Source organism: Pagrus pagrus (assembly GCF_965226575.1).
Source record: "Pagrus pagrus genome assembly, chromosome: 1".
NCBI classification, from domain to species: domain Eukaryota; kingdom Metazoa; phylum Chordata; class Actinopteri; order Spariformes; family Sparidae; genus Pagrus; species Pagrus pagrus.
Window position 1 is genome coordinate 13282041 of NC_140185.1, and position 20606 is coordinate 13302646.

General features: G+C 39.0%; 1 protein-coding gene across 1 annotated transcript in view; it reads right to left on the reverse strand.

The window, feature by feature from the left end:
- Positions 1-20606, reverse strand: part of ddb1 (damage-specific DNA binding protein 1) — a 55566-nt gene that overhangs the window by 29583 nt on the left and 5377 nt on the right. Inside the window, exons 6-13 of the mRNA XM_084356891.1 lie at positions 20036-20133; positions 14070-14228; positions 11909-11992; positions 11531-11647; positions 7333-7435; positions 6519-6594; positions 6323-6431; positions 2253-2431 (exon numbers count right to left, since the gene is read on the reverse strand). Coding sequence (XP_084213017.1) covers positions 2253-2431; positions 6323-6431; positions 6519-6594; positions 7333-7435; positions 11531-11647; positions 11909-11992; positions 14070-14228; positions 20036-20133 — 925 coding nt within the window. The remainder of the gene's footprint in view (positions 1-2252; positions 2432-6322; positions 6432-6518; positions 6595-7332; positions 7436-11530; positions 11648-11908; positions 11993-14069; positions 14229-20035; positions 20134-20606) is intronic.

Sequence of the window (20606 nt, forward strand, 5' to 3'; positions counted from 1 at the left end):
GCAGTTTATTGATGGAGGCCAAACATTTCACAGCTCTGCTGAGACACTTCACTCCGTCTTTTTCCCTGTTTCATCATCCAACACACTGCAAACAAACACTCAAGCCACAAGCAGCCCTGGTGGCCGTTTTTGCAAGCTGTGCGTCTTTCTCTGGAAAAAACATTTTGTGTACCCTTTACTTTTTAAAAAATACTGTAAAAATAGTGGCTCAAACAGTTTTATCGCAATACTGACGCAGACAGCCACAAGGGTAGACTTCAAAAATAATGTGAAAGACATATAATAAAATGTAGGACTCTACATTTCTACTGCACCATAAACTACAGACTTAAAAATGAGATTCAAATCCCTCAGCTCAAACAAATTTTAAAATGAAGGTAAGGTGGTGCAGATTAGATAATTACACATAACCAAGTCAGAGACAAAGTTGAACTACAGGGAATACAGTAAATTAATGTTTGGTTAATTAAGCTTTCATACAACAGTTCTGTTGGGTATTGTGTATGCAGTCGTATGTAAGGTTCTCCCCTGCTGTTCATATTAACTATCTAATTAACCTGCAATTCTATTAATTTAAGTAATTTGTTAACTAAAGTACTTTGGAGTATCATGATTGTTTTTATTTCCTGGCAAGGCATGAAGACTTGAGTCTCTGCAGTCGACTCTGTCACCTAAAATTTTACTTACTTGACCGATGCGTAATTGCGATACGTATCTTAACTTTCAAGCTCAGGGGAATCTTTTTAAAAAGATCACAGCCAGGGGATAAACTGAAGGGATGAAGTCAGACATTGTTTTTTTTAACTCTTAAGTTTTTCTCATCTTGCAATCTGATCCGGCTCATACCCACAGACCAACATGGTAGGCGTTGAAGAAATAGTTTTGATATTTTTGGGAAGTAGGCTCATTCACTTTCTCGGTGAGAGTTAGATAAGAGGATGGAGACCTTTCTCAAGTTTGTACAGGACATACGAATCTACAAAGAGCAGCCGGTTAGCTTAGTTTAGCACAAAGACAAAGGAAAAAACAGCTAAGGGCGCACTCACAACAGGCCATCCGTACTGTGCCCAAGCACGTTTGACCCCCAAATTCCAGTTTGTTTGACTAGTGTGAGCGCTCTTTACCAGACTCAAGCACGGTACACTTCCTTGACCCTGGCACGGTTGGAAGAGGTGTGCTTCAGCACGGTACGGTTGCTCATGCACGAGCACAAGCACAAGCACAGGACATGAAGTATAATGATGCGTATTATGCCGCCTTGTATAATCAAGAAATCCAGGAATGTGAGAGAGCCGTCTAAGTCAGTAAAGTCATGTTCTCCGTGTTGTTAATCATTAATTAGCATGTTCTATCTTGTTTGTTTAATCCATACGAGCAATTTCTTTCTATTTTCAGTCTTTGTGTGAAGGTCAAATACATTTAAAATGCTTTCTTCCCCCAAAGGTTGTACTTCTACTACGCATGTGCAAGGTTTCAATACACCAACTTCTTTTAGGGCTTCATTCCTTGTGCAGAGATGTGACGCCATCAGCTCATCCCACCAGAGCACTTGAACAAATAAGAGTTTTTAATGCTAATATTAAATAACATCACCTTTCTCGGTATACCTGTGCATTAGTGTGATATCCTCCACTTCTATGCCTATAGGAGGTCCATTAGCAGCTGCACCAAATCGGTTGAAAGTGTCATGAATCTCAACTGCATGCTCGCGTCTATGCAACACCACGATTGGCTGATATTTTTCATGGTTCGGCTGTTCTAAGGCAGATGATTGGCTTTTGAGGGTAAGGGGTGGGACATAGTTTGTCTTCTCTCTTATAACTTCTCTAGCTAAGCTCACCAGTTACTTATTTAACGTACAAACATGAGACAGGTTTCAATGTTCTTACATAACTCTTGCCAGAAAAGTGAGTAATATATTTCCCAAAATGTCAAACTATTCCTTTAAAGCACATGGTTGATGTTGTGTGTCCTCTCATTCAATTGACTTCCATGACTTTTTGAATGTCATACCAGGAGATCTCTAGAAATCTGAATTTAATAATACACACGTATAAGGTAGGATAATATAGATGTTTACATAAGGAAGTGTATACCACAAGAAAAAGCTTTGGGCAACTGTATGCTGCATGATACAAAGTGCTTACAGCATGACTGATGAGCTGTGTTTGTAGAAGATGAGAAAGTCATGTATTGCCCGAAAATGTCATTAAACTTATAATGGGGCTATGCCTTGTGTATCTCTGTCCTACCTGATCTGTTTGAGCTCTCCAGCTAGGATCTGCAGGTAGTAGAGGGCCCGTCCCACGGCAAGCACCACCTGAGTGTGGTTGCAGGCGGCCACGCTGATGTTCCTGCCCTGTGGCTCCTTCCACTCACTCACTAATGCCTTGCTTTCCTGGAGCACCAGGCGCACAGAGCCTGACGTTATCTGTAGGCAAACACATGTTTTTCCTTTTTTTTAGAGAATATTATTTTGCACAGAATTTCTGGGAAGTGACAGAGAGGATAATGTGGAGACTGGGAGCTGAAATGTAAAGCAAATCTCTTTGTTTGTATGTGATTATGTGCCAGGGTTCTTTTCTTTTTAATGGCTGAAACAAAATTATGATTAATTGCAAAGACAATTTTTGTACAGCATTAAAATTTTGGTAACACAAAACATGTGATGAGACTGTGTTTAAGGTATAGAGAAGATAAATTACTTTGCACTAAATGCACTTCAGCTATTTGGTGACTGAGAATTAAGTCTAGAGAAAAAGACACGTTTAGCACTCAGTATGAAGCCGATTTTGTTGTTAAAGAGAAGACAAATTGAAGGCTACACTGACACTTTGCTCACTAGACACAATTAAATAATAAGGATGCAGTATGGGAAAATACTATAGTTCAATCATAACACAAATGTGTAAAAAATGTATGGCCTGGTAAAAAAAGAATGAAGGACAAATGTCCAGCATTTGTTTGATAGCAAAAATCCTCTTTATGAAACATTAAAACAATATGTTTGTATTTTCAAGACGTCTCATTATTGTTCTAAAAGTTAATTTTGTAGCATTTATATTGCAGGTAGCAAAGGGCTTGTGAATACCTGGTAAAAGCCCCTCAGGTTAAAGAGAAATCAAAATTTTAATATTGAAAATGTAATAATGTAATGAGGAGACTTTATACAGCACTGAAGAGGCAAGACAATAAATCGAAACAAAAGAGCTGAAGAAGCTTCATTAACAGACTGCAGCAAGTTCAAACAACAGTCAATCTATAAATGGAGGTGTTGCACTGTTAGGGAGCTCAGATAATACAGAGGTGTAATGAAATGTGAAATCTCATCATATATTCAATATTGGATCCTTAATAGAGTGCTTGGAAGCAGTTATGAAGATTTAATTGTCCAGTTTCTGCAGTCTGTCTACAGCATATCTGAAGAGACAAAAACAGTTTAAGTTTAAAGCGAGTGTTAGCGAGGACATGTTTTCTTCATGAGTTAAGTTTTATATCAGATCACACAGCTAGTGTCCAAACAACTGGGGAGCGCGGGGGAAGTTGATAAGTTGATATTATAGATATATATGAACATGTTCACAATGAAAACTCTAACATGCCGTTTAGCATTCATAATGTTTACCGCGTAGCATAGTAGTTTTTCATATGTAACCATGTAGCAGAGATGCGTGTCCCATCTATGATGTAATAATTTAAAATTCCAGTATGCATGTTTGAGTTTTGCGCATATTTTACTGATTATCAGAATAATATCGTCACAATTATTTTGGTCAGATAATCATGACATGCCTTATTGGCACTAAACACAAAAAAGTGCAGCTGAGGTCCATGGAAGCTGGTAACTAAACAACTGGATAAATCAAACCTATGACTAACTATTAACTCTGGCTACATCGTGATAGACAGTTGCATATGTTAGCAGTTGGTTGTGAGTAGGGGTGTCAACATTTACACGTGTAAACGGATACACGGATAATAAATCATAACCGTTTAGAAAAATCAATAACCGTTTACACGTCATTTTTCCTCCTCCTCGTTTATTTCTCACCAATATATAGGCCTATAGTATCTTCAGGGGTGATGATGTTGCCTGAAAGCTTCAGATAACATTAACTAACTATACAATGAAATGTTCCCACTAGTGCAGTTATCCGCGTACATAATAGATGCATGGGGCACAATGTTACGTTGATATATAAAAAAAAACGCGGCCACAGCCATTTGTGTTTTTCAGACCAGCGAGACCACTTAAAGGCAAGACAGCTGCTGTGTAGAATAGGCTGCGGAGGACTTGAGAAGAGCGCGGCGCTCATCATCTTCTCCATGCGCAAATGTCGTCCTGCTGAAAACAAAAACTGTTAATGGCTTGTTATTTTAGCCTTTATTGTTACGTGTTTACGCACATTATATTGTTGGTTGGTGTTCCGTGTCGGCTTTTTACGACCTGATCACATACCCTCGCGTCTAAATAGGAGGAAAAAACATTTTTTTTGCGACAGTTTCAGTGAATAATTGTGAGATTCCCCGTCTACTTTTTTAGCTTTGTGGATATAAAGGTGAAGTTTTTTCCTCTCACTTCAGCATACTTTGGCTTCTTTTTTAGTTTCTTTCTATCGCCAATTCCAGATTACTTTTACTATGAGACTTTAATGGGATTAGGAGGCGGTTGAATGGAGACAGAACCCTCTAGTGGTTATGTAGCGCAACTGCGATAGAAAGAGATCATAAATCTCCGACGTGTAACCGGGTACACGTCGGTCAGAAGCCCCGTGTACACGTGTAGAAAAAATTGTAAACGTTGACACCCCTAGTTGTGAGATAGTAATACACATCAATTTAATGATGCAGTCTGTGATTCTGGAGAATGATGGTTGATTATTTCAAAAGGAGTCGGTATATGACGACCAGGGAATGAGACTCAATCATTAACTACTATGTGAACTGCTACTGCCAGTAAGTTTTTTGTGTCTAATCGCTTTTATATAGCTTCTATTTTATTCTATTCTTATTTTATATACATTTAATGATTTATTCTCTAAGTCACTCTACTTATTATGTCTTTGTGCTGCTGTAATGGCCAAACTTCGCCTCTGGGGGATCAATAAAGGATTATCTGATTTTATGGCCAACAATAAACTCGGTAATATTCAGCTGTCTTTTACAGTCGCTCTGGCTTTGTCTCCATCTCCCCCCAAGAAGAATATCAGGGTTGTTCTTGATGTTTAGCGTTGTTTACCAGGCGCTTCTTTAGATTTTGGCAATTTCAGGGTGGGCAGGTAATGCACAGTCGGCTTGTCTGAGCTTGTTTTCAGGAAACTGCTGCATCCAGTTTTTTATTGCAGGGTTAATTGGAGCAGTAAAAGCTCAAGCACACAGTCCATGTGTGAGCTGGAACACACAAATAATGAGCTACAACAAGGCTAAAAGCTGCAAAGAGCTGCAGAGTCAGACATTCATTCTTCTTGGGTTTAGCATTATGAGCAACTCTTTCATGTTGACTCCTTTGATTTATTGTTCGAAACAAAAATATTGCTTTGTGTACAATTTATGTGATTCTTGCAGATTTAAAGTTAAAAAAAAAGAATTCTAAAAGTGGGACAATAAAAATTTGTGTGGTCTCTTTGTTGCATTTGGTCCATTTATTTAATAAGATCGCTGAAGGTCAAAGTTAAAAAATCTTGCTCCACGGCTAGTGCCGTCAATGCAAGTCTAAGTAAAATATTCAACTTTTATTATTCAAAGCAATTTGTCTGAGGCCTTTCATGTGTAAAATGAGTCAGATTAAAGAAAAAGTAAAAAAGTGTGGTTATAGTGTAAAAATACCAACTCTGAGAGGTAACAGAGTTCTAGCCTGAAACACACAGACTGTTGTCATAACAACCTCATGGTTGAGGGTCTAACAGTTGGCAGAACTCCCTGCAGGTCTTATCCTCGCTCAGAAAAGGAAGGCTGAAACTAGAATTTAAATGAAGTGCAGTATTCGTCTTAACCAAATGTAAAATACATGAAGCCTTTTGCGACCCTCATATTCAAAACTGCCCCTTTCAATCATGTATGACTCAGTTCCAGCAAAGTATTTCTTATTAAACAGAGAAAAGCCACTGTTGAATTATTAATTCCTATAATTAATTCTGAATTAGTGAAATTATGTGTTATTTCTGCTTTGAACTTGGATGTGCTTATACCGTTGAGTCAGCTAATTCCGGGAAACGGCTCAAACGTTCAATGAGAAATCAAAGCATGTTCTGAAGGAACCTGACAGCACATGTCGAGTACTCTATACATATAACAGAAGTGTGCTGCATGTGTGTGTACAAACTTGAATGAGTTGTTGGTGCGCCACATTTCCACAGTAAAATGTCTGCTGGTTGTCCACAAAGCCTGGAAGTTCAGTCTCTTCGACTTCCTCGCCACTCAGCATCAACACTCTGGGGGAAAACACGCTCTTAAGATAAGATAAAGGCATTCGGAATCGACTCCACACTTATCTGGCATGCTGCACGGAAAACACTCACCGTGTTTGACCCACGAAAGACAGCACCAGCATGTCATCTGTCTCTCTGCCTGCCTCAGAGCGGAGCGGCCACAAACCTTAAAGGAATTCAAGAGAGGGTGTTGGAAAGAAAAGTTACTTTCTGCACCAATCTGCAGAGCAGGAGAAACACAATATACAGCCAGCATCCAAACCAATCTTTAACTATTCCATCTGTCAAATGTTAACATCCTGGAAGATGTACAGGTTGCAGATCCCTGTCAGAGAGCCATTGATTGGCTAAGTGAATAATTGCCTCTCATCAAGAGGCCAGGGGAGGGAGGCAGCAGCGGAGACTTTTAGGGCAGAGCTGGTCAATAAACGACTGAAGCCTAACAAGTGCAAGCAGACCTGACTTGGCCTGTGTGTCTCATTTAAGCATCAGAACAGTCTTGGGAGAGGCACCTCATTTTCGGAGAGAAAGAGGTGTCTGCCCCTGTTAAACCTGATGAGATTCTTCAACTTGACAGTTAACTGTCGCAGGAATTACAATGCTTGTTGGTTTACTAAATGAAAACAAATGTTTCCAAACCTAGCCTTGGCAATGCTCCCATTCTTTTGAAAGTACCGAGCCAAGACCTATGACACGTGAGCCACCTGCTCACACTTACATGCCGAGCATTGATGAGCAACAGCTGGCGCCTTGGCGATGCCAGGCAACCAGATGTGCAGGTTGAAGTGGCTCTACTGTCAAATAAGTAAAAGATTAAGGTCCAGATAAACTCAGAGACTTGTGAAGGAGGCGTTGGAAGAGACACACACACACGCACACACACACAAAAACAGAACACACAAACCTTTGATTCCTGGGAGGTCAATGCTGGCATGCTCATGAATCCCAATGCCGTTGCGAATGATCCGGAGAGAGCCCTCCTTGAAGGCACCAGAGCATGTCACCAACTGAAAGCAGCAAAGGAAGACATAAAGACATGGACGTATTTGTTTGTCTTGCTTTTTATAGGGTTGTTTATGCAGTTGATCCTGCTATTTGTACTATTTTCTCTTCAGGTGAAACTGCACTTGTCAAGTTTAAGAATTTGGGCTATTCTTCTTTCAGATTAGTGGAAAGTAAACATCCAAAGTAAACATTTAGGTGTTTATTTCAGTTCAGATTTCTGTTCTGGAGGTGTATGCAAACTAGTGAATATTTTATTAAAATAGCCTTTCTTTCATATTTAATATGAACTTTCTGAAAACTTGTAATGCAAAAATCTGCAGAGCATCTTGCGATGGGATCTCACCAGCCCCCACGCCTGTCAACATGTACACATGTTCTTGCGCGGCTGTGGCTCTGTCACACTGACAAATATTTGTCCACGGACACACAGGCAGGCATTGCTTCTGTGTTTGTTCCCACTACAAAAAGGTGTCTCCAGAACCGCATTTTGCCGCGATATCACACACACAGAGTCACAAAGAGAAAACATTACCAGCCGATGCTGCTGCAGTTGGTAGTGGCCGCCTTAATGCAAGCAATCAACTGGGGAATGTTTCATGGTCATATCTTTTAATTCAAATGTAACCTGTGGTGTCTCCTTTTGAAACATCTTTGTGATGTTGTGAAAGCTTTTCTTTTTCTTACCTGGGTCTTTAAGATTTAAGCATCATTCAAAATTGTAGTTGTAAATGCCATCAACATTTATGGAAGTTTTGGCAGAAGTCAATGTTGAAGCAGTAACAGGTGTAGTAGTGAAGGATTTGTAAATCATTATCAGTTTATAGCAGAGCTTCTCTGAGACTGGCACCAGTGCTGAAAACCCTGAAGGTAAATAATTCTGACTGGAAGGCGTCAGAATATTATTCATTCATCCAGTCACGGTACACTAACAGGATTAATGCCCGCGCCTGTATAATCTCAGCCCCTACCACCTGCCACCCGACAGCTTTATCCTAATGGAAATAACCATTGTGAACCTGGCAACTCACCTAACTCCCCCGAGCCTGTTCTCAAATGCCCTCACACTCTCAGCCGCACTCTCACAGGACTGGCTGAATCCTGATAATCTGCCCATAATATATTATGTTTTTGTTATTTTTGCAGGGTTTATCTGTCATAAACCCCACTGTGGTTTGTTGATCACAGTAATTTTTCAGCTTTAACTGCAAACTGTGTTCGTCCTGCAAATGGCGCATCAATCCTCTACTGTCTTAACTGTCTAGGAATGTGTCCGCAACAATTAACCAGGTCAAATGCTCTGTGGATTTGTAGAAAATGGCAAATTAAAACGATTGTGATTGGATTTCATTCTGGGACTGAAATGAGCTCCAGTGTGTGTGGATGAATACATTCAGAGTGCTGGTCCGTGCCCAGAGAGCGGCTCAGTGCTCTAGTGGACCGTTGCCTTTGGAACCACATCAAGTACCCCTGAGGCCTAAAGTCAAACCCTGCCAACAAAACCGTCTGTACTGCATCTCTCCCTCGTTACTTCACTCTTTGATCCCCCGCTGCCTCACTGATTCGACACAAAGAAGGACAAATGTTTAAATTAAATATTGTTTTTGTCAAAATATTATATTTTGTTAGAGAAAATAAACTGATTCATTAAGATCTGGTTTTATTTAACATAAAAAGAATTACTTGCAGTTGTATGCCTCTGCCAAACTGTCAAGTGGCAGTTTACTTCCGCGTCTGTCCTCATTCAGTCATGACAGCACACTCTCATTTAATATATGCAGTGATGACATTCAGGGGATTTAACAAAAAGTGTAGTTCTTGGTGAAATGTTAGTTATCACTATATTGAGATGTATGATTGCAGTGAACAATTTCCAGCAAGAGACTATTCTTACAGAGGAGTACAGAGGACAGACTGACACATTTAAATGAAGCTCAATCAGTGAGCTTGTTGTGGACTACTGCTGTACATCTATTAGTGTGTAAGTTCATCAAGAGAAACCAAAAACAGTTAAAGTCCTTGTGTGTGTTCACAAGCTTGGTCGGGAAAGCTGATTGTGATAGGAAACAAAGTTGTAGCCCTGACAGTAGAGAGAGCTGCGACGATCAATCACTTAGCTGACAACTATCAAATTAATCTGCAACTATTTACATTATCAACTAAGAGGTTTGAGGAATGTTTTAAGGAAAATAAACGTTTTTTGAATTCTGATTCCAGCTTTTTTTAAATGTGAATATTTTCAAGTATCTTTACTCTTTTATGACTAAATTATATATCTTTAGGTTAAGTACAAACAATATTTGAGGACCTCATCCTGGGCTTCGGGAGACACTGATCATTTTTCTAAATTTTCTGACTTTCAGATTTTATAGAGCAAGCAATAATCGATTTAATTGCTGAAATGTCCAGCAGGTAACTGTTAATGAAAATAAGCATTAGTTGCACCCTGAGTAGACAATGCTTCAAATATGGATGTTGCACAAATTGTAATACGTGGATGCTTTACACACTTCTTCACATCTGCAACCTGGCAGCATGGAAGATCTAATCGATCGCCACAGTTTCAAGTTGGACACCCAAGACTACAGTCACCAATTCAGTGTCCGACCAAATGTGAAATATGTTTACAATCTCCCTTCTGTTCCCAATTTATGGCAGAATTATGGCCAAAAAAGGTTTTTTAAGAAGCACATCATGATGAATTTTGTTATAATTAGTGAGGTGGGTGAGGGCCCGCTAGAATTACCTCAGCACTGTTGTATGCCTTCGCGCATCAGTCAAGTTGCTGATCCAGAGTTATGGCGATGAATAATGGCCAGAACATTTGGTGCAGAATATTATGATGTCACAGTGCATTTAACCTCCATAATTAACCATAATTTCCTCAAGGGGTTCTTAAGATATTGCATTCACATGAATGAGACATGTGGACGAATGGACAACCTAAAAACATAATACCTCTAGCCACTGCTGCTGCCGGCATGGAGGCATGAAACATGTTTTGCGAGGTTGCGATGGCCTATGACTACCAACTTCTTATCAGCCAAAAATGAAGAAATTCCCTCCAGGTGTTCCTGAGATTCCACATTCAAGAGAATGTGTCAGACAGATGGATGATCAGACAACCTGAAAACATAATGCTTCCTGGCTGTTGCAGGCGTGGAGGTATAAAATAATTAATATTTTAGTATTACAGAGAGAAAAAAGAAATCAATTACTTCACTGGGTAGAAAGATGAAATTCTCTGTCTTCTTGTTGACTTTTAAATCTGATATTAACATTTAAATAGGGGCTTTATCACATTATATTCAGAATACAAACTGTTTGACAACAGTCGAAGGTAAACAAAATTTAGTACAGCAGAGATGATGGATTGTTGTTATATATGCAGACAGGGACACCAAAACAAAGTATTCGCTGTCAGTTTAAAAGGGTGTGAATATTATGAGAGGATATAACATGCACAGCAATCTGGCTTTCTGCGATGGAACAAGAAAACCAATTCAAGTGTGTGTACCGTGGATGCATTTTTATATCAGGTGTAACTGCAGTCCAGCTGAATCATATCTAGATGGCAGTGGGATAACAGGCAGAGCATGCTAATGCCAGGTGTACAGGGACAAGTAGCAGCAAAATAACAGACCAGACAAAGGAAGAACGCACAGCATATAAAAAAGGCACAGGAAGCCGAAGACTTGTACCCGGTTATTCTGGCCGGCGGCGAGCTTGTGCTGTAGTATGTTGCATGCTTAATTCTGCTGACAAAAACACTACTAACGCGACTCAGGAACTGGGATGCACTGGTTGTATAAGCCTAGACTCGCTGAAGGCTGTGACAAAGAGGATGATAAAGATGAAACACAGATGGAGACTCGCCATGAATAAATAAAGTGTATCCAGTGAGTGTTAGGAGGGGTTACAGTAATCACCATGTCACACATCCTCTGGAAAAAGCCTCAAGAAACCTTTTATTCTATCTTAATGGTTTGCTTTCAATATGTAACTGTATTATGACATGTTGTGTTTGTCCTGTTTGAAATGAAATGTGAAAATATTTTTCAATTTTCACAAAAATAAAGGAGTCAGCTTGTGGTTATTACCTGGCCCTGGCCTTGCCTCTCCAGGTCGACAACACACATGTCCACAATGGGGCCCAGATTGGTAAATGTCTCCATTACTGCCACATATGAGCCCTGGTCATTGCTGTCCACGTTGAGCTGCAGAGAAACAAACAAAACCCTCTTTAGAAATCAATTAGAAAGGATGAGACTCCACACAATTCTGTTAGAGGGTTATGTGGATGTGAAGATAAAACAAGGAACATGAAATATTCGCCATACAACTACAACTTTATGAAAAAATGTCAACACCTGCAACAAAGAAATTTACTGATATGAGGTTTATGGATTACATGCCAAGTTTGAAACAAGCTGTTAAAATGAGAAAACATTCACCCAAAAACTTAATTTTCTGCTTACCTTCACTAACTGGGAGTCGCCCAGTCTGGAGCCCACAAAGACCACACCGTTATCCAAGTAGGTCAAACACTCAGCAATAGATGTCTGTCATTGGAGAGAGACACAAAAACAGCTCAATCTATTTGGCCACATCCACACTAGGGTTGCAACTAGTGATTATTTTTAGCATTGCTAGCAGCACGGCTTTAAGAATAACAATGTCAATGTGTTAGTTGGTGCAACTGTATTTTCCCAACTTTGATTATATTGATATTGATATTGATTTGATTATAAAGTTATACCTGCTTAATATCACATTTTAGCATTGTGGACATGTCAGCATGCTGATATATTCAGCTCAAAACACCGCTGTACCCAAGAAGTCTTGATGATCATGCCGATAATTTTCTTGATTAATCATTTTGCCATAAAAATGTCTGAAAATAGTGATAAATCACAATTTCCTCAAAGCTAATGTGGTGTCTTCAATTTGCTCTTTGTCCAACCAACAGTCCACAACTTGGAGATATTCAGTTTAGTTTCATATAAGACAAAGAAAAGCAGCGAATCCTCACACTGGAGAAGCTGGTACCAGCGAATATTAATCTGTCATTAAAAATGGTTGATAACTGGCCTGTCAATTGCGTCATTGGTTTATAGTTTTAGCTCTAATCCACAAAGTCATATTTGTAAATACAAATTCACAATACATTTTTTCCCACATTAAGTCAGCATTTAGAAAGCAAACATTGAGTTTGGCCAGTACTAAATCAACAACAACCTAATCAGTGACAATTGGTTTAATAGATTTAATTGTTTTAGTCGTCTCAGTAAGAGCAGCAGAGGTTTGCAAAGCTCCGTTGGCCAAACGACATGAGCAATTACGAGACGTCACTTTAGGCTCTGTTAATTTCGGATGGGAAATTGTTATTATTTTTGACCTTTTAAATACTAAACAATTAATCAAATTAATAATGATAATTGGCAGATTGCTTGATAATGAAAATAATTATTATTTTAGCAATTGTCGGACAGCAACAACAGAAAGGTTACCGAGAACAACTCTGTTCAGCTATACTGAAACCAGAGTTCCATACGTTTTCCATAATCAAGGGACATTTTATGGAAGACTGACAAATAACAGGAAAACACAGAAGTTTCATGTTTCAAATTGTGTCACCTGTCTGTATGCAGACATGGCATCCTATATAACCTGGCTGAGCAAATATGAAGTAACTTATTATGGATGTAAAGCAGCTACCATTTGAAACAGTTAATCCTAAATCCAAGCACTTTTAAAATGCCACAAAAAATTTCAGGCATTTTCAAGGATTTCCAGCACCCATACCAACCTCGTAATCCAGTCTAATGATAGCATATAATGCACAATTGTGTTGTTCCAAATGGAAATGAAGAAAGATAATAAAATAAACGCTGCAACTTTCCTTTCATTTTAAAATTTTACTTCTCGCTAGTTTACTTTTTTGAGGTAAAACCAAACAAACTCTGTTCGACACATAAATGATGTTTCCAGATTCACCCTCAGTGGTATAAACATGTTCTTACACTCTCAGGTATTATTGATACACAGTTAAGATAGGTTTTTCTGTTTGACATTTTAATGTAGAGCTGTTGCTGCTTGTCAACGGAGCAGGTTGGTCATGACAATAAAGTTAAGAATGATTTGAAAAGCAATCCGTCTCTAGCTCAACAGTCCTAGTCTGCTGGGTTGTTTCTCGCATCACTCAGCAGACTAGCAAGAAAGCTTTTTACCTTTCTAAACTCCTTGGCAGGTCATTAGAGAAAGGTGCCACAAGTGAAAAGCTGTGAGCCTTTAACATGAGATTTAGTGCCGAGCACAGTATTGACATGCAGTCGTTGTCTAAATCAACTTAAAAGGGGATAAGTGACGCCCTGGCACGCAATCAACAAAGAGGTGCGATCATTTTCTCTTCTTCTGTACAAGTGTAGACTGATCCATTAGCTCCTGTCAGGGCCATAAACCATTAAAAAGTCGATCGTAACAAACGGGGTAGTGAGAGGAAAAGGGAGCAGGAGGAAAATCAACAGAAAGGGTGATCGAGCCAGGTAAAGAAAATCAGATGGGAGGTACCCCAAACAGGTAGATGAACACAGTGAGGACAGAGATAAAGACACAAAGAGATTCAGATAAATGGAGGACCTCTCCGAGCAGCTCCACATGCAGGTCTTTGAGAGCCACTGTCCCGTCCATTAACTCCTCCTTCTCCAACAGCAGCATAAATAGACGGCCCTCCATGTCCCCCAGCAGGTAGCGTGAGCCATTTGGGTCAACCCGGTTGTGACAGACAATGGTGCTTTGCTGTAAATGAGAGGGGAACACAAAAAATCATTAAAATAACACCTACAGTGGAGGTAAAGCCTGCAAAAGCTTCTTGCAAGAAACCTTTATCTTCACCTCATGCATTATCTATATATGAGCATGTCAACATGCAGCCGCAGAGACATGTCTTCACAGTGTTTGTTTTGTTCTCTCTCATTATGAAAACATCGTCTGAGGAGTTTCCCCTAAGTACAGCTGGAATTTGACACACAAAGCTACAGACTCTTCAAATTTTGCCTGTCAAGAAAGGTAGAGATTAAACAAGTGTGCCTGCCTCCCTTCAGGGGCCTGTGTACACTACAACAGGAGTAATACAGAGGTTCATGCTAAAACAGAAGGATTCTGGGATACTTCTACTACTTCTTTTATATTTGAGCAACTACAATTTAAAAGTAGATTAGAAATGTAAGGTGACACAGAATTTTGTACAATACTAAACATAACAGCCTGACCCATACTCGATTTTTGAGGTACTTGGTTTATGAGTTTTAAAAAGATTTGACGATACACATAACATAAACAAATAGTGATTAGCCTGCTTAAATTTTGCTATCAGGGCATCATGACCAAAATATGTACCGAGCAGGACAATTCACAATTGAAAAATAACTTGTCAGCACCCTCTGGAGGACAAATCATGCGACAGCAATACTGCTCTTTTTTGTCTTTATGGTTTCTTCTATTGATCAGCATTGATCAAATATTTAGTAAAGTAACACTGTTTGTTTCAAATCAAACAATATCCCTTTTTATGTGGTTTCATATTTACTCTAATTATCTACCTAAGATCGTATTTGTTAGTGTTTTGGTTTATTATTTAAAAATCTTGAAACATGAAACACCTAAGCATGGTTTACATCTGTACCACCACCAAGTGCCTTCGTCATTTAAAGTGTTATCTAAAATGTTGTCAAGCTAAACTAAAATGGTGAACATTTGAAATACATATTGCCATGTAGAATAAAGACATTTGAATTTTGCACATATCCTACAGTGTGCCTTGGATTGTTTTTTTTGGGGGGCTTTTTTATGGCTTTATTGATAGGACAGCTTCAGAGAGATGACAGGAAACAGGCTGAGAGAGAGGGGGAGGGTGACATGCAGCAAAGGGCCCAGGCCGGACTCGAACCGTGGGCCGCTGCAGCGAGAGCAAGGCCTCTGCACATGGGATGCCCGCTCTACCAACTGAGCTAATGGGCGCCCGCCTTGGATTGTTTTTGAAGACGACTGGCATTTTTTATACATATTTTTAATCAAGATTATATTCAACCCATGCAATGAACCCGTCAAAAGACAGAATATCTTTCTACACTTCTGTAGCTGACACACATTGATATAGATACATATATGACAAGCTGATTGACCTGGCTGGGATTTATGAGCTCTGCTTATAATTACATGATTTTGGACTTTTATGGTCTGATGAATGATCAACCAATGTGGTTTTTTCATGGTCAATATCCATAGCAGTTGTTATTAATCGAGAAGACTTGTGACCGATATGATAGATTGTCATATTATATGATAGATTACATGCAGCATCCTCTGGAGCCACAAAAGACTTTATACTACTTTTTTACATATGCAGTAGTACTCCCACACTCACTTTAAGTTTAAAATTCGTGGCATTACACTTTAACTTGGAGCTTTTCTTATGAAGCTTGGAAATTGTTATGTTACAATAATTGTATCTCCTACATTCAAGTTGAGGTAATGTCTGCTCATCTACTGCAGTGTTCAAGACATCTGGGTCTTAATGCAAGCCAGCATCCTATAACCAAGCATCCATACATGTTCCATTACTTTGTCGAGTGTTGTTTAGCTGCACCACAAAGCTGTCCTTACAAAACCCTATCATCACAAATTATAGATGCAACACAAGTATAGCTTCAAATGCTTCCGAGCCTTCTGTTGCCTCATTGTTGTCTCATCATGGGATGCAGCTCTTGTCTGTGTCCTGCTGAGTGGTTCTGTCTTTAAAAGCCTTAAACAGCCTGCGTATTTATCTAACTCACAATTGTCTTGCAAGCTGTCATGTCATGTGTTACAACTCTGTTTCCACTGCAGCATTGCTCAGCAGATGTTTAAGGGAGGAGATTGGAGCATCTGTTGTCACTATGTGACTAAAGACACCCCACTCTAAAAGAAGTTTTTATTAAAAAAAACATCTAATGCATCAGTATTCAGATGAAACACACGCTGCTTTCAGTTATGTCAGGAAAACACAGAAGCAGATCCATTGATGAATAACAAGTTTTGGCAGCTAATTAATAAATTGTCACTCTTGGGCACAGATGTGAAAAACTAATGTAGGACACCAAAGAATCTGCCTGCGTGGAGGTCTGCTGAATGTGTCTGAGCTTACAAAACACTTGTTTGTAGACTGGTCAGTGGTGGGCCAGCAGACTGGTAGCGCTTGTAGAATCTAATAAGCTAATTACCTGCCGTCAGTCGAGAGGGTTGCTCTAGGTTTGTGGAAAATAAAAGGTTCACGCTTTGACAAAAGATGTAAGCAACACCACAGGCGGGAGGATTGTAAAAATACGTTTTGCAAAGGCTCGATCAAGTGAGAAATTGACTCGGCTTGTACATTAGATGACGACAATAACAATGCGTTCTGTTGAAAAAGAAGTAGAGCAAGCTCAGTCACACTACGTGGTTTTAATGCCAATTCCAATCATGGCTACTATTCTTGCTTGCTTTTCTTGCAGTTATAGAGGAGGCAGGAGACTTTAGCTCTCCAGTACCTCTGTTTAATGCACCAATTTTATTTCTAAAATGTTTTGTAATGTCACTCAGTCCTGTTAGGCTCATGTTGTGTGAGGCAGCAAAAGTTCTACCAGGACTGAAAGCTGAGAGCCACTCTGACAATATCCAAATGGCGTTCAGTGGAAAGTAAAAGAATAGATGTTATGTGTTAATCCTGTTATAGTTTTCTAACTTCTTAAGCTCAAGTTTAACTGTAACTTTAAGTGGCTCTGCAGTTTTATTTGGGGCACACACTTTGATGTAATATCAGACAATATGCCGGCATGTACTGATCAGACCAAGGGACTAGCTGATTATCAACCATATTCAGCTATTCCGATTATCGGTAATGTGGTGTTTTTTTTGTCATATTGCTGATAAAATGAATACATTTGCTCTGATGCAGCTGCCTATCTCTGTCAGCAGTCACCACTCTGTGGTCTCACTCAATGTCTCATCCCCACACTATCTGATTGGTTACAGATCACAGGTAATAGCATATCAACACTAAATAATTTGACACAGCAAAGTATCTAGCAACTAAATTAATTAAATAAATGTAGTGGAGCAGGAAGGATCAGAATGTGTAAAGTACAAGTACATATCAAATCAATCAGAAAAAGCCTGTGTTACATCAGTGGGTCTGTTAAACGTGAGGAAATGTTTGTTCCCCTTACATTATAGAAAAATGCTTGAAATACAGAAACCAAGGAACTGAGCTGTTAACATCACTGCTCATGGCCATTCGGAGGGTTTGGCACATATCTTGTTTCAGGAAGTCAACAACTCCAGGAGGAAGGGGAGCAGTTTATGAAAAAGATCAGGGTGTGTTTTCCTTCAAATTAAAGGATGGCCCAAACAGACAGAAGGCAACATTGTTTGTAGATGTGAACTGCAGCAGCTGAATTCACAATGACAAAGCTAACAAAGCAGACTGCAAATTAACCAACAGCCTGCATTTTTCCAGAGCAAGCTGAAGATCACAAGGAAGCCTGCATCTGCAGCAGGGCAAAGCCAAGCTGTAGATGAGACCTCTGAATTACTGCACCGAGCTAACCTCGACAAGTTAACAGCAAGTTTGGTTTTAGATTAGAGGTTAAAGGACTGTAAATGTTGTTTTCACTGGACTGAGACACTTTTCCTACTAACAACCTTGCTGCCCGACCAGTCAGCAGCCCTGCCAAAATAACTGGGGAATAAGAATAGATAATTAAATCTCTACTGGCGTCCCTCTCGTGATCATACTGGCAACACACTAGAGAAGAAACAAGCGCTCCCTTCCAATTACACTTATGTCCAGTTTTCAATAACCTTCCAAAGTCCGTTTCAAATGAAATCTTTCTTCTAGTGTGTCTGGAAATGTTCTGAGAGGAGCAGATTGATGATTTTCCACAATTATGGCCACAACAGTTTAAGTGCGTCCTTGTCTAAGGTTTTACACAGCAACACAGAAATGTATTTCACTGCGGCCCCCTTGCGTTTTAATGGAGGGGGTTGTTATTTTGTCTTTAGAAAAAAAGGCCTATGTTGAATGAACTATGAACAGACAGATGAGCTAGTGATCAATGTACCTAGTTACTCAAAGACATTATTTTGTTTAAATGAACTACATCTGAACAATTTTTAATCTTCTTTCCAAAATGTATGAGGCCATGGTACCAAAAACGCAGCAACACAGAGAGAACATCCTCTAAATATAGAAGCAGGATGCTGTTGCGGCGCTCTTCTGGGCCTTGAGCTTTGTTAAATATGAGCAGAGCAGAACAGACTGCAACTTAATCTCGTTAAGACAACACTAAAAGCAGCAGTGTTTGGGGAGCTTAAGTCATCATCATGGCAGTTATTACCTTCCCTTTAAATGCAACTTCGATCACAAGATTCATCACAAATATACTTTATCGTGTAGGCTACACCGGAGGGTCTCCTAAAGTAGTTAAATATTAATATGTTCATAAAATACAGATTCTGGTGGCAGTTTTACTGACATCAACAATTTTATTTTACTTCATTACATAAAAGAACTATGCATCTGGGACTTAGTTTGTCACAAAAACTTCCATTCAAAATGGCACAATTTTGCTGGAGCCTGTCTTACTCTCTGAATATCAACTGAACTTTCCTTTATCATAAAATTATAACAGTTTGATCCTCCATCAGCTCTCTGTGAAAAACACATTTACATCAAGAAAATGTTGCATGCTGATACAAACCCTTGTTTCAGGATCATTTTTTAAAGTTTAGCTCATGGACCTCTCTTTTTCAGTTTTACCAACAGAGCTAGCAGCTTCAAATGAGACTGGGCTAAAGATCTGATTTGTTTTGCCTCCTAGTTATGAAAGGAAAAAATGATTGCTCACATAATATTATTACACTGTGAAAATAACATTATTCTCGGTGTGTTGCAGGCCCACACAGAATCTGTGCATGCAGAATACAGAAAACACCTCTGCACATTTTCCACACATTTTAAAACGAATAAAGATGTTGCTTGTAAAATTAACACATCTCCATCCTCAAGTACATGCCTGTGACAGTCGTGTATAATTTTCAGATACTGTTATAATTAAAATTAAGTGGTGTCAATATGTTAAAAAAAATATTGTTTTACTGCTGAGGAACTAAGGGAGGAGCATTTGTCAACACAGATAACTGTGAAAAGTGTGTCAGGGTCGACTTGGTCGACTACCTGATGAGGCAGTTGACATTCCTCATGTTGGGGATGAAATAAAATCTCCTGACTAAAATCTGCTAAATAATTATTTCAGCCTCCTTGAAGTAATTTTAGGTTGTTTTAATCTTTATCATCTTGTGTGCATCACATTACAGAAATAAAAACTGACAACTGTCCGCAGATTCTGTTCGAGCCTTCTATATACTATGTAAATGAATCCTACTTTTTAATATACTGCAAATAAAATGTTAATATATATCCTTCCTTTGGACAGCTGAAAGACGAAACATCTAAATGTTCTACTTTTCAATGAGAAAGACGACAAAAAAAACAAGCATCATCAATATGAATCCTTTGATGTCTTTACCTTGATAGTCGGTGGTGCAATGGCCAAGTATTTGTCTCCATTGTGGTAGGTGATGGACTCTTGTCCTATGATTATAGCGCCACCAAATGGCTCTGGCACTAAAAGACAGGCACACAGACAAGAGTCAGTGCTAAATTTGTACAATTTCAGACACAAGCATGTTGTATGTTTTTTTTTTTTTTTTTTTTTTTTAAAGGCATGCATTTATGTAGCTGCATCATCGTTATATAATCAGTTAGTTCTGTTTTCAATTTAATGAATAAAATAATTACATTGCCTCCAGTCAGTCCTCACTGTGCGATAAACCCATCAAATATACATTACAGATATTCCCTTTTCTGGAGGACTGCTGTGCTGTGGTTTCAAATGTCTTCAATAACTGAACCAGTTTCCCCAGATTCATCTCTGTCTGAAAAGCGGCGGACTTGTCAGAACTTTTCCAGCCACAAGATCTATAGCCTGATTTCATTCCTACACACTGGTGTCTACCAATTAATTACTCGTACCATTGTATGTATAAAAAAAAATAATGGTAATCAGAACCTTACTTTTAAAACTGCTCGTTTTTGTT